The 15,771-nt window shown below is 39.7% G+C and overlaps 1 protein-coding gene across 1 annotated transcript in view; it reads left to right on the top strand.

The window, feature by feature from the left end:
* The window catches only part of SLC12A1 (solute carrier family 12 member 1), a 92,418-nt gene extending 86,447 nt beyond the window's left edge, over positions 1–5,971 (top strand). The window contains 3 exon segments of the mRNA XM_007455555.1: positions 1,866–2,001; positions 3,588–3,655; positions 4,682–5,971. Of these exon segments, the coding sequence (XP_007455617.1) occupies positions 1,866–2,001; positions 3,588–3,655; positions 4,682–4,817 (340 nt within the window). The 3' untranslated portion in view covers positions 4,818–5,971.
* The last annotated feature ends 9,800 nt before the right edge of the window (positions 5,972–15,771 follow it).

Here is a 15,771-nt window from a genome sequence, read left to right as displayed (position 1 = left end):
AGAAACTGTCCATTGCTAACCTCAGTCCTATGGCTGTTGAGTAAAATGAATGCCTTGCTTTTACAGGGCACTTCATACTTTTCAGAGCACTGTCACCCAAATCATCTTATTAACACTCACACCAACCACGTGCCAGCTTTGAGCAGCCATTATTACCCCCTATTATAGGCAAGGTTATCCAGGTCAAGGAGGACAATGGAAGAGCTGGAGCAAGAGCCCAGGCTCTTTTCTCCTAGGCCAGCAACTTTGCGCTGATTACCGCCAAGGTCTCTGAAAGCACAGCACTGTTGAGAGGAAGAGCAAATAAAAGTATTGTGTGGTTGAAAGAATAATAGGGCATATCAGTCTTATTCCTTCCCTGTCACTGTCTACCATTCTAAATAAGTCAAAGCATCAGAAATCTACTGCATTAAGTATCTCTTCAATCCCTTAAAAAAAGCACACTGGTAGGGACAACCTACTCCTTTGTAATCTCTGTACTTTGTACAAATCCTAAATCAGGCAACTGATGAGATCACTCAACTCATTGCTTCATATTTTAATTTCTTAACCTAACGTCACATTGATTCTAATTATCACTCATTCCAAAGTTACTTAATTATAAGTAAGCCACATTATATAAAACCAAAGAAAACTTAATATTTGAGATCATCTTACAGTAGCATAGTAAAGACAACTACTCCTATAAGTTATAAACTTTGTTTTGTGCTATTTTAAAAATAGTCTTGTGGCTTTCCTGGTGGCGCAGTGGTTGAGATTCCGCCTGCCAATGCAGGGGACACGGGTTGGAGCCCTGGTCTGGGAAGATCCCACATGCCGCGGAGCAGCTAAGCCCATGCGCCACAGTTGTGAGCCTGCGTGCCACAACTACTGAAGCCCGTGTGCCTAGAGCTCGTGCTCCGCAACAGGAGAAGCCACCGCAGTAAGAAGCCCACGCACCACAATGAAGAGTAGCCCCCACTCCCCACAACTAGAGAAAAGTCCGCGCACAGCAATGAAGACCCAACACAACCAAAAATAAATAAATTAATTAAATAAATCTATTAAAAAAAGAAAGTCTTATGAGATTCTTATGAAAGACAAGAATGAGATTTTTCAGCAATTTTTAAAATGTTCCGCAGCTCTGAGATACTGCTCCTCCTTTTCTATTCAATGATTTCTTCTTAATCACTCTAAAATGCCCTCAGATTTTAAAATATTATTGATTTTTGTTCTTTCCTCTAACATGCACCTGAACAATAGCCATTTGAAAATCTCAGGCAGCAACATCAGAAGGACAAAGGCTACATTATTTACAGCAAACATTCAAATTGTTCTATAGCCACTGAACTCACTTCCTTGCTCCTCTTAGTTACTATTCTCCTACCTGCCTGCAGCCTCCTGCAATGAGTGCGAGTTGCCATGTGGACTAAAGGTGAGGAGGGCAACCCTATCCAACTCTCAGGGATGCTAGTTCATCTCTCACATTAATTCATGAATGTCTCCCATAGAAGCTATAAAATAAGCAGAAGCAAACTCACTTGTGGGCTGAAGTGTCTACGTTACAACTGTGTCTTTGACTCTATTATGTAGAACATGTATTTGCAGAATAATTACTATCTGTGTGTTTGTGTATTTATATTGAGGATCTAATGCCTAGTAGGCTATCAAGGCCTCACACACGTTAAGGCCTTTCCCTGGATAGGGAGGCACTACTAGAGCCATGGTTTTACTCACAGAAAGTCCCCGGCAAAGATAATTCTTAAAAGATTTGCATGACATTCAGCTCTGATTCTGTAGCCAGCAGGGCTAGTCATACCTAGAGTATCTGTGAAATAATGAGTTGGTTTCCCACTGTGAGGCCTCTTTTATAATTCCAATTTCAGCTGGAAATTCTTTGAAGAAATGATTGAACCATATCGGCTCCATGAAAGCTGCAAAGATTTAACAACTGCTGAGAAATTAAAGAGAGAAACTCCGTGGAAAATTACAGATGCAGAACTGGAAGCAGTCAAGGAAAAGGTAAGGACTTGTCTCCCTTAATCTTTACTTTGCTATCTAACTAGCTGAAAAAGAAAACAGTGGTTGAGTTAAAGATCAAGAAGTAATGTATCTATTATAGAATTTCATTATTCAAGATCCAGGGTTTCCCCATATTTCAAGTGCTTTTTCAATCATATTATTGAATATGAGGATTTAGAAAATTGTTTTCATTGTTTAGTATAAAATCAATTTTTAAGTTAAAAACAGGTTATTGATACATATTGTGAAGTCTTCTTTCCAATTTAATTTTATAAAACAGGAGACAGACCCATCAGTCTAAAATAATTTAAGTCAATACATATGAAAAGTAAATATAGATTAACTCACAGTTTGAGACAATAACAAAGAATTTTAACCTGATAAAGTTAGCTATAAAAACTAACATGGGGGCTTCCCTGGTGGCGCAGTGGTTGAGAGTCCGCCTGCCGATGCAGGGGACACGGGGTCGTGCCCCGGTCCGGGAGGATCCCACATGCCGTGGAGCGGCTGGGCCCGTGAGCCATGGCTGCTGGGCCTGCGATTCTGGAGCCTGTGCTCCGCAACGGGAGAGGCCACAACAGTGAGAGGCCCACGTACCGCCAAAAAAAAAAAAAGAAAAAACTAACATAGGGATCTGAGAAAATATGTAACTGGAGCAATGAATATGAAAGTTGGATCCAGCACATCTTGTAGGACGGATGTAAAATGGTGGGCTCTTCTAGAGAGCCCAATAAAATGGGAGTTACCCTAATGGCCTGAGCTGAATGAAGTTGCAATAGTGAGGATGATGAAAAGGGCAGGGACATAAAAATAAGGCAGAAGAATTGACATCTGAATTGCATTAGACATTCAAGGAAAAGGACCACAAGAACCTCGAAACTACAAAATTTAAATAAATTATATTAGGAGCTGAAGTTGGAACAAATTAGAGCAGGAGATACTAAAAGCCTTGCAAATTTAGTGGAAAAATACTGAGCTAAGAATCATAAGCTCTGTGTGTGATAAACTTCCCAGTTCTAACAAAAAGTTTTCATATAATTGAGCAAATCACTTATCTAAACCTTGGTTTCTGAACCAGGGAAATGTACTAATAAATATTACTATCATCACTGCAAAATAGTTAATGTAGTTATTTTTCCAAATGTGTCTTTCGGTGACTCTTTCATTGAAACCAGTCCCCTGTGCCAGTAAAAATCAAGGAGCTTAAATAAAGATAGACTAGGGTATAACCTATGTTCTTAGGATATCAAATTAGTATCAAGATTAGGTTAGTTTTCTTCAGCTGCAAACCTGTTCCCCAGCACTGGCCATTCTTATCTTCTTTTTACCGTTATCCATGTTGCTTGCTTGTTTTCTTTCTTCTAGAATTAAATAAGCCACTATATAGCACAATGGCCTTATTCTTTATGTTTCTAAAATTTCCCATGAGTTTTAAAAACACTGTTAAGTTTCCAAACCTGAATGAAATAACTGTAATTTTTTTAAATGAGGTTTTTCTACTTGTCCATAATTTGAGGTAAGAAGATAAATTCTCATTCATAATTCTGGGAAAACTGCCCTCAACAAAATCTGAATGTTGTCCACAGAGTTACCGCCAAGTTCGACTGAACGAACTCTTACAGGAGCACTCAAGAGCTGCTAATCTCATAGTCCTGTAAGTACCATTGCAGACATTTAAGAATGTTACAGAGAAGCCTTAGTTGTGAATTTAAAAGCTCACAACTATTCAGGTAGAAAGTTAAATTTGGAACATGTGGGATTTTAGGCAGCGAGGGAAAATAAAGGCCACCCTGAGACACTGACAATTGAGGCCCATGGGCTTTAGAGGGCTCCATGTGGACTTTCCACCAGGTGTTCCCCACCCAAAGGGCCAAGGGCATAGTGCATGCCCATCTAGAACCCTGGCTCCTCCCACGTTCCAGGGAACCTGACCCTGGAATTCCCTGCCTAATTAGCCCCAAGTTGGCTACCAAGGTTCCCAGGCCCCTGCCCTAGATAGCTGCTCCTGAGGTATGGAGTCCATAGCATGTTTGCAAGGCTCTTTACCATGGGAGAAGAGGCCAGGACAGGAGAAAAAGGAGTGGGCTTTTCCATTTCCACTCTTTGCCCTCCACTCCACAAATGTTAGGGGTGTACCTGCTGAAAATATGAATGTTTACCTAAAGATTCATTGCTAAACATGAAAACCAACAATTTCATGTTTATACCTCATGAACTGACTCCTATGTACAAAGTTAAGTATGTCTTCAAACAAGGTCTACACTGGAGGACTATCCATTTAAGACATAGATTGTTCTCCTGAATTGGGTGGTAGGACTCAAACAGCTGTTTCTCCCAAATATAAGAGCTTTAAACCATTAGGAAAAGTCGTTTTTTCCAAAAATGGAGAGAGGTATTGGTTGATCACATTTTCTATTTAAAGAGTGAAAATTTACTATATTTATGCTTTGCCTCTACCCTACAATGCCCAAGCCTATTTTTCTGGTTTGTAGATATTTATATTATCTGAGCATTATAGCAATTTAATATCTATATTCAAAATAATTTCCATGCTTTCATTTTGTCAGGGAGGCACATAAAAGGTTCAGGCCACTTGTTATTACATAGCTCAGATAACTAGTGATGTTACTGCCTGTACTAATTGTCACGTTTGTTCTTTATTTTTCTTCCATGCTGTCAGGAGCCTTCCAGTGGCAAGAAAAGGATCTATATCAGATTGGTTGTACATGGCTTGGCTGGAAATCCTCACGAAGAACCTCCCTCCTGTCTTACTAGTTAGAGGAAATCACAAAAATGTCCTGACATTTTATTCTTAAAAGATAAAGGATTAGAACACATTTTAACGTAATGTATGAATAAGTAGGAGACATGTTCCAGTACTTCATATTATAAATCTGATCTGTGGATATGCAAACCTCTGGAGACCAAGTAAACTTTGTCATTTTTTAAATTACTACTTAATAGGAGCTATTTCTTTTTTTCTATCAGTTTAAGGGGGTGTCAAAGCCAATGCTACCCCTAGAAAAACATCTCGTCATTGCTGTTGAAAAACAAGAAAATTAAGCAAACCCATGCTGGCTTATGCCCGTGAAAACCACCAACTTACTGTAAGCTTTTCCAGGCACACCTAATCTTCTGTTTGCCTCTAGGCCCTTGTAGAGGCTTCAGCCCCTACAGCAGTTCCTCATTAAATGCCTATTGACAGGCTGGTATAGTAACCATGGGTGGTTATCAAAGGAAAAGACCAACTGGGCAGGAAACGTGATTATGCTTGGCCTTCTGAGAAGCTTATACCTACAAAGAAGATTTGAAAATCAATAACTGAAACCTTTAAGAAGTACTTGCTTCTACACAATGTTTAAAGCAGTTACCTAAATGAGGTTATTTAATATAACACAGATTATATACTTAAGAGTGATCTGAGCGATCGCTGATAACATATGGCTTCAATTTGGGGCTGATTGAAAAATATATTAGCTGGATTAGGAGGCAACATATATTCCAATTAAATGAAATATATTCCATCCTTAATATATAAATTTTAGTTGCTTTCCCTATTTGGACATTTCCAGCATGGTATTACTTTGCATATTTTTTTTCTAATTAAATGGGTAGCACAGATGAAGTCTTCATAGATGTTTAATTGAAAACCAAATACCACACATTTTCTAACTGCTATAAAGAAATATATCCTGAATCATATATTTAGTTACTTTATACAGTGATTGTATAGATTTAAAAGAATAATTAAAATGTGAAGTGGAGAAACTTACAAATTTGGAATATACAAGTATCGATTTTTTTTCATTTGTTAGTGTTCCTATAATACTTAATCATATTAAAAAACAACCAAAAATTTTTTTCTGATGGATGGCTTGCTTATTTTTTTTCCTAACATATTATGACTGTTTATTCTAACTGATAAAATATGAGGGGAAAAAATCAACCTGAAATAAAACCACTCAAATTCGTTTGCTCTGGCCTAGGTCGTGTTTTTACCTTTCAGTCACTAAAATCACAGTGCAGGGCTTCCCTGTGGCGCAGTGGTTGAGAATCTGCCTGCTAATGCAGGGGGCACGGGTTAGAGCCCTGGTCTGAGAGGATCCCACATGCCGCGGAGCGACTGGGCCCGTGAGCCACAACTACTGAGTCTGTGCGTCTGGAGCCTGTGCTCCGCAACAAGAGGCCACGATAATGAGAGGCCCGCGCACCGCGATGAAGAGTGGCCCCCGCTCGCCACAACTAGAGAAAGCTCTCGCACAGAAACGAAGACCCAACACAGCAAAAATAAATTAATTAATTAATAAACTCCTACCCCCAACATCTTCTTTAAAAATCACAGTGCAATGGGTGTATCAGATGTCGAGCCTGAAATTTTCAATCGGTTGCCTCATCTGCAGGTTGTTTAAAGCTGGGATTCAAGATTAGTCTTCCAGGCCAGACTCTGGCCTCAGATGGATGACTAGGGAGGGAAAAGGGAAATAGCAAAGCTTAAGAAGCAGGATATCCCTATTCCAAATCTGACACCATTGGACTTAACTCAGGCCTGGATTAGCCCTCTCTCTTGAGCCCTATGTACCTGAAATCCAAATGGCTAGATGCCATCCTGGTGACCAGAGCAAGGAGCACCTGGCTTCATCTGGATCTGACACTTCCCTAAAACACTTGATAGGGTCTCTGGAAAAGGTGAAAAGTCATATGACTTCTATAACATGAAATTCTGGCTCTCGTTTCTTGAAGAAGCTGTTATGTTAGGTCCCTTAGGAAACAGATTCAGAGAGAGTTTAGCGTGGAGCATGTTTATTAAGGAGTGCCCTTGGGATCAACACCTGTGGAAGGGTGAGGGAAACGTGAGGTGTGATGCAGTCCCAAGGACAGTCTCAGTGACCTCACAGGGAGCTCTGGAGATAGAATGTCCCTTCAGAGTAGTACCAAGAAGGGCTGAGAGGGCCAGGACTTTATACTTCCACATTTATCAGTCATTGGAGGTGGGTGGCCCAGGAAGGAGTGTGAACTTGGATGCGGCAACTCTCTGCAGGTGAGGCATACCAAAGGGCCTGACAGCTGAAGTCTGTCTGCTGACAGCACTCCCACATGCTGCGGCAATAAGTCCTTCATTAAACAGGGTCTGGGTGGGGTATCACCATGCCAACTGCAGGGGTCATATAAAGTACTGGTCAAAAAACAAACAAACACACACTCAGACTGGCCTAAGTTCAAGTCTCACCATTTATTAGTGGTATTACCTTAAACTAGTTATTTAATATTTTGAGGGTTATTGGCAAAAGAGTGACTGAAGGGTGTCCCTTGGGTTCCAGGTTAAGAAAGGAGGAGAACATGGACCGAGAAAAACGGGGATGGGTGGTAGTAAGGGACCGGTGATCCTGAGGTCAAGAGCAGCTGTGCTGGGAATAGGTTAGGGTAGCAGAAAATTGAAAGGATGGGGGCTATGGTCAAATGCCAACATATTTGTGTAGTCCTCAGGGTCCTGTCCTTGTCCTTTGATTTACCCAACTCTATTAACCCAACCTCCTACTATCTCCATGTCTATACTCAGGTTGCTGAGCAAGAAGGAGAAGGTTACACATTCATGTTCATTGATGTCCAGCTTTCTCTGTCCCCTCACTTTGTACATGTGTCTCATCAGCATCCCTACGCTTTTCTCACAATGACTTTTCAAAATCTTCATCACTTTTTCAGTCGATGACCCTGCCACCATCCCTACAACATAGCCAGGTACATAGAGACGTAAAACTTTCTTATGTAAGGAAGACCACACTGGGAGCATTGCCTTACAATCTCTTCCCTCAATACTCAAGTTTAGAGCTCTTTCAATGGAAACTTTAAAAAAAAAAGATTATAGATTCTTGAGGACAATCATAAGCCTACTAAATTAGACTCTACGGGAGAAGGACCAAGGAATCTGTATATTCTGATGATCTGCAAGATTTTGGAACTCCTGCTTTAGGCAGTCTTCCCTGTTCCTGTGACTTGACTCCCACCATGGGCTGATGCCTCCCAAATTTACATTTCTAACACAGAGCTCCCCTAAGTTGCAGATCCATATATTCAATCACTAATTTTCATGGTGTTTCCCTTTGTATATCCTGCAGACACTCTAAATGCAAGACGACCAGATTTCTGTTAAAAACACACACACAACTAGAGCAAAGACATCTACTTCTCTTTCTCCATTGCCTATCTGGACGCGCAGGCTCAGCGGCCACGGCTCACGGGCCCAGCTGCTCTGTGGTATGTGGGATCTTCCTGGACTGGGGCATGAACCCGTGTCCCCTGCATCGGCAGGCGGACTCTCAACCACTGCGCCTCCAGGGAAGCCCTTGAGTACAGTTTTTTAATAGCTTAAATTTGTCTCCTAACAGAATTTAAAACATTGTACGTAAATTCTGATGCATAAAGAACATAAAAACAAGGAAAAAATAGTCCCAAAATGTCAGGAAAAAATTATCATTTAAAAAAAGAGAAATCATACAATAGAAAAAAAGACAGATCAAACATACAAGAAATAAACAAAATATAAATGTGTATCTTTTTTAACAGACTCTCAAATTTAGTAAAAAATAAATAAAATCAAACTCTATTTGATCTGCTAGCATAATATTCTAAATTATATATCCAAAAGGCTAAAAACAAAATAAAAAAATATACAGAAACATTCAAACAAAAAGAATAGAGTTGGCAATTTTAATTTCAAAGTTTAAGATTAAAAGAATTAGGAGGGATAAGAGAGCATCATTTTTATATTTATGAAAGATATATAGCCATAATATAGCTATGATAATAATGGAGCTTTATCTAAATAAATAACATCATATTGACATAAATAACACAAGAATTGTTGGAAGCGAGGAGAGAGTCACTAAGAAAGTCAATTTTCTTAGGAAACAGCTCACCTGTATCTCTAACTTTGACAGATAAAGTATAGGAGAATTCAAACTACATATTTTTAAAAATGGATTTAACAGGTACCATAGTGCTCACTTACAAACACTACACTGTCTTTTAGAGATCTATAGAATGTTTTTGAAAACAAATTATATATTAGATAACTCAGTAAATTCTAAAATGTAGAAATAGGAAATATTACACCTTTACCACAATACAATAAAACTAATATTATTTACAAATATATAAACAACAACTTGAGAAATCTTACTCACTGGGAAAATAAAATTCTAAATATCTCATGTCAAAAAAGAAAGAAATAACACATTTTGACTATTTAGCAAAACTGACATTGAGAATTCCACATAACAAAACATAGTTTATGCTGATAAAGCAGGCTCAGAGGTAGATTTATATCTATAAATGGATTTATTAATAAATACAAAAAATGAAAGTTAATGGTCAACTCAAGAAGTTAGAAACTGTGCAAGATAATTAAAGGAAAGCATGAAGAAGACATTAAGGAAGAAAAGCAGGGAAGTAAAATTAAAAGCTGAGGCTCTGGAGTCAGAAAGAGAAGGGTTGAGTCTCAGTTTTCCCCCTTACTAGTGGAAGGCTCATTACCTGGCCTCCTGCAGAATCCATTTTCTCATACATAAAATGAGCATTATTAAAAAGATCTACCCTTGAGGGTTGTTGCAGGGAAATGAGATTGTGTGTATTAAAAGCAGAGCACAGTACCTGGCTGAGCACTTTATGGTAAGTACTTAACTAAATGTTAGACCAGGACAGACAAAAACAGTACAACTGATAAGCTCAAGTGCTGTTTGTTGCCATTGCTTAAAAAAAAAAAGGAATGTCGAAGGATAAAATATAAATATACAAATTTACAAATGAGCAAGGAACTATGAGTACAACTATGGAGAAGAACACCCTTTAAAACTTTATTCCGGTAAATTATTAAATTCCAGTGGCATATATCAATTTCTAGTAAAATATAAATTACTAAAATTAACACATCATGTTTGAATATTTATTTGTAACTGCAGAGAACACCTCTAGAAAAATGCACAAGAAACCAGTAAGAGTTGACTCTGGAGAGGAAAACAAGATTAATGAAGGTGGCTGTGAAAGAGATTTGATTTTTTCTATGCACCAATAATAATTACTCAAAAACAATATTTAAAAAATTGAATATATAAATAAATTACTAGCCTGCTAGGCTGTGTTTAGTTCTTAATTCGTGTTTGAAGTGACATATATTGTGATGGTCATATGAAATAAACTTTTTAAAGTTTTATAAAATGCTCAAAAATATAAGAGATATTATACCATCATGATATTTTTTTGCACTTATTTATAACATAGGTAACTAAAATATCATGTAGAAAAAGTTGACCCCACCACACAGCCACTGATAAGTTTAGTTTTGTTCCATTTTAGTTTTTTTTTAAACATGAGATCTTTTTTTCCCTAATCTATGATTCTCTCCTGAGTAGAAAAATTAGTAGAGAAGAGAAATATTGAGTTGGATTTCCACTACAGCCCTGCATATTTTATTTGTTGAAGCTCAGGAATGGACAAGCATAATCTTAATAGGTTCTGGAGTTTTATTTCCTGAGCTGAATAAAACTCAGAATTGCTATTATGCATAGTAGGATGGGGTAATTATAATAATGTGATTAAGTTTGTATGAACCCATGCATTTCAAGTGCAGTATGCTTTTACCCTTTTAAATACAAAATCCAAATAGGATACTGTATTAATTTTCTATTGCTTCATAATAAATTATCACAAATGTATCAAGCATAAAACAATACCCATTTATTATCTCACAATTTCCATGCGTTCAGAGTACAGACATAGCTTAAGGTGGATTTTCTGCTCAGGGTTTCACAGCACTGCAGTCAAGGTGTTTGTTGCTCAGGGCTGTGTTCTTATCTGAGGCTCAGGGTCCTCTTCCAAGCTCATGTGGTTTTTGGCCAAATTAATTTTCTTACTGCTATAGAATCCATGGTAGTTTACTTCTTCAAAGCCAACAGGAGAGAAAACCTCTGAACCTCTAGATCATCTTTTAAAGGGCTTGCCTGCTTACGTCAGGCCCACCTGGGTCAATCTTCCTTCTGATTAACTTAAAGTCAAATGATTATGGGACTTTACATAATCAAAGTCCCTTCACCTTTGCCAAACATATAGGTAACCTAATCACTGGAGTGGCCATCCCATCATACTCATGAGTCCTGATCAGATTCAAGGGGAGGAGATTACACAGGGTGTGAACATGAAGGGGCCACCTTACAATTCTGCCCACCACAAATGCTATCTTGCATTTCTGAAGATCATATTTTAGCTACTAAGACCCAAGCTTGGAATCAGATAATAAGTTAAAAATGGCCTGTGAAGTATCCAAATAATCAAGCAGTAACTAGCAATGACAGCAGGGATGATGCAGCAAAACAACAAAAACATTTTTAAAAAGAAAATACAAGCCTCGAATACACAGCAGTTTGAGGTTGTAAGTGTAGTAGGCACAGACTCTACATACCTCACTAGAGCCTGAGGGCATCATCAAGTTGTGAGGAGACAGCCTAACGTCAGAAAAGTTCAATTTTGTTCTAGGTGCCCTGGTTAAGAAAGCAAGAATGTTTACAGTTCAGCCTCAGAAAAATTTTCCTTCATATGGTTGACATCAAAGGACAGCTAAGCTTCAGTTACCTGGAAAATTAATTTACATGGAATGACCCTGCAGTGAAGCAGAGTGTATGGAGCTCTCTTGTGAGACTTAGAGTGTATTTTCAGGTTGGGCAGTTCAAGATGAGGGATGCAGGAGAACTCAGAGGTTAAGGTCAAGATCTAGGTTATGAGTGGCATCACTTCAGAGAAGGTGACAAGCAATGACATCTGGAGCAAGGAGCCTGGGCTCTCTTTCTCTGCCTGGAAGATCTCTCAGCACAGGGTTGCCTGAGGCCAAAGCTAGGCAGTCAGCTTTTTAGAGAAAGACACGGTAACTGCCAAGCTGTGGATTCAGCTGCAGAGCCCTGGGGGCCAAAGCTGGGCCTCTGTTCTGATGCAGCTCTTTCCCCAAAGCTGGTGGCTTTCTTCAACTTCCAAATTCAACTCATCTGCTCTTTTGGGTGCCCAAGAGATCAGGAAAAGGAGATACTTCACATACAGACTTTTCTGTTGTTATTTCCAAAGCAGTTACATACTTAGATTTTCTAATTTTCCTGTTGTGCCTTCTCCCAACGAAGACGTGGTAGAAATATTCTCCGGGAAGGTGAGAAGTTCAGAGAAGTAATTTCCTAATGTTCACAGGAACATTTTCAAAGCGAGTTCTATTTTAAAAAGTATTACTTGTGCACCTTGGAGTTAATGTGTCCCAAACTGAGCTCTTGATCTTCCTGCCCAAAGCTGCTCTTTTAGTATTCTTCCAAATCTCAGTAAATGGCACCCCCATCCTTGCTGTAAACCTTGCAGTCATCCTTGACTTCTCTCCCTCACTTCTCATCTGACCCATCAGCAAATTCTAGTGGCTTCAGAGTACGTCCAGAATCTAACCATTTCTCATCATTTCCACTGCTACCTCCCTGATACGTGCTACTTCCATCCTCTCTCACCTGGATCACGGAGCAGCCCCCTAAAGGGTCTTCCTGCATTGGGCCTTGATCCTCTTCTGTCTCATTTCAAAATAGCAGCCCCAGCAATCCTGTTAAATGAAATATAGAGAATGTCAATCCTCTTATCAAAATATTCCAATGGTTTCCCATTTCACTGAGTGGAAAAGCCACTGTCCTTACAAAAGCTTATAAGGCCCTACAACTGCAACCCTCACCCCTTGCCTCTGTGGCCGCATCTCCTACAACTGTGCACCCCTCTCTGTCACTCTGTTTAGACCACACCAGCCTTCTTACAGGTGAGTTTGCACCTCAGGACCTGACTGCTTGCTGTGCCCTCTACCTGGAATGCCTTCCTCCCAAATATCACTTCTTTCAAGTTTGGTTACATGCCCTCCACCCCCAATCCCACACCTGGCAGATAGCATATTCTCACTGAGGTCTTCCCTGGCCACTCTCTCTAAATTGCAAGCCTACATTCCACATTTCACTTTTCTGCTCTGCTTCTCTCTTTAACATTCAGCACTGTTTATTTTAATCACTTCTTCTATTTACTGTCAGACTAATTTTTGTCTGGTCTGTTCTCTGTTATGTCCCCAAAGTCTAGACCAGTGCCTGGCAAACTGAACACATTCAAAAATATTTGTTGAAAGGATGAATGAATGCAGGCACTGAGGGGAATAGGAAGTATGGAGCCCCACCTCCTTTGAGGTTTGGTCTTTGACTCACTGTGGAGCCTCAGCCTGCCAGGCTCAGGTCCCATCTCACACCAGCCATGCCCCACATTCCACACACACCACTGTGTGTCTCTGAACATGTGGGTCCTGCTGCCTACGATGTCTGACTCTCTTTTGTTTACCTCACTGTTATTTTTATCCTTATTTATTTCACTACCAATGAGGTAATTACTAGACAGTTTATCATGAGTTTATTGGCCATCTGGTATTGCTTCTTTTGTCAATTCAACAAAAATGTGCCAGGCTGTAAAGATATAAAGATACATTGTTCTAAGCTCTTAAGATAAGACAACCATTTTCCCTGTCCTCAAAAAGTTTATGGTCTAAAGAGACAAGCAAATAAGTATACAAAATAATTACGGATTGTGAAAAATATTGCGAAGGAAATAAAGAGGGAACTATGACACAGAATAATGCAGAGGACAGTACTTATATAGGGTGTTCAGGGAGGGCATCTATGAAAATATATTTAAAGATGAGAAAGTGATGACAGTGTTGAACTTTACCTGACTTCTACGCTCCCAAAAAACAGTGATGGTTAAGAAATCTCCCCAGTCTTTTTTCCCCCAAATCCCCCACCCCTTTGTGTTCTAGAAAATGACTAACTGCAACGAACCACCATTCCCCACAGGGCTTAGATAAGACTTGCTATCCACTCTTTCTCATGACTCCCACAAGATTTGTAGATGGCTCCCATTTTTACTGGTGACAAGGTTAAACCTAGACCATTCCTCTTTTGCCTGAATCTGCTGACATGGTCAGACAGAGATCCTCTTTCTTCTTTGTCTCATGAATAATTAGCCAAGATTAGAATTGTTTGTTCCCCTGAAACCAACTAAGCATTTCCTGTTCCACTGCAACTTCCTTTGATTGAAAAAACAATCCCAACTATAAATAACCCCACCTGTAACTTGTCTACTCCTCCCCATAAAAATCTAAGGCAAACCCCTCTGCTGAGACACGCTGTAGTAGGCTGAAAAATGGCCCTCCAAGATACCCAGGTCCTAATCCCTGGAATCTATGAATATCTTACCTTATTTGGAAAAAGAGCTTTTGCAGATGTGATTAATGAGCTTGAGTCGGGACAATTATCCTGGATTATCTGGTTGGACCCTAAACAGAATCACAAGTATCCTTGTAAGAGGGAAGCAGGAGACTTGACCACAGATAAAAGAGAAGACAGCCATGTGATGGAAACAGAGAGAAGCAGAGTCAGAGAAAAGATGCTCCATCACTGGTTTTGAAGATAGAGGAAGGGACCAGGAGACAAGGAATTCAGCTCTAGATGTGGGAAAAAGAAAGGGAACATATTCTCCGCTGGACCCTCCAGAGGCAGCACAGCCCTGCCAACACCTCGATTTTAGCCACGTAAGATTCATTTTGGATTTCTGACCCACACAACAATCATAGGATGACTTTCTATTGTTTAAAGCCGCTAATTTGCAATGATTTGTTACACCAACCATAGGAAACTTAATACGTACTATAATCTTCGGATCTGAGGTGTTTCCCTATTGCAATAGCCTGAATAAAATCCATCTCCTCACTTACTCATGTTTTTGTCTTTGACAGTGCTAACCATACGAAGAACGGGGAGCAGAACACTCTAGGCAGAGAGACCAACATGGACAAAGGTCCTCAGGCAAAAGAGAAGTTGGTGTATTCTAGAACCTGGGAGATGAGCGTGGCTCAAGATGAAGTTGAATGTTAACAGTCTGACAGGGCCCTGGGCCATGGTAGGGAATTTGGACTTTATTATATTTGTGATGAGAAACTTTTAGAAGATTTTGAGCCATAAAGAGTAGAAGTAGAAAGGTCAGTTAGTAGTCCCGGGAAGAAATGATGGTGGCCCCAGGATGTGGGAAGAATTTAGATACAGGGCTGGATGAGGCAGATTCTGCCTCTGTCAGGGTTGAAATATGAAACAGAGCTCAGTCAAATTAGAATAATTTGAGGAGTGTTTACTAAAGAGAGTATTTATAAAGGTTTGGCAAGATATGGGAAACCAAAACAACAAAGGAGAGTACAGTACCCTGAAGCTTATAACAAACAGTGCCAAGCCTGAAGGGAAAGGGGGAGAAAGCAGTTTCCAGAGCCTGGAAGAAAGGACAACCATGACAAGAGCAGTGGTCTTCAGCGGAGAGACACAGCCATCCAGAGGGAACTCTGACCCTCCCCTCCCCTCTCCCTCTGACCTCTTGCTGGGGCTCTCTATTGCCAAACCCAAATGCAAGCCAGAGAGCAAGAGAGCTCATTGGTTAAGTCCCTACAGGTCAGCGTTCCCAGGCAGGAAACAGGGTAGAAAGGGACAAGAGTGGATATGGAGGGAAAAAAGAAAGATAGGTGGTAGAGTTTAAATTAGCCCAATTTATTAAAAGAAAATGTGGAGACCTGAATTTTCTACACTATTTCCTTAATACTCAGTTTCACCTACCCCATGCCAATAGGCACAAAAACAATGGCTTTCACCTTCCTGATTTTTCTTTGAACATTTACAACTGCTCTTTTGTCCT

The sequence above is a fragment of the Lipotes vexillifer genome, unplaced genomic scaffold, assembly GCF_000442215.2.
Source record: "Lipotes vexillifer unplaced genomic scaffold, Lipotes_vexillifer_v1.1 scaffold24, whole genome shotgun sequence".
NCBI lineage: Eukaryota > Metazoa > Chordata > Mammalia > Artiodactyla > Lipotidae > Lipotes > Lipotes vexillifer.
The sequence above is the reverse complement of the archived record's forward strand: the minus strand, read 5'-3'. Positions and strand labels throughout refer to the sequence as shown.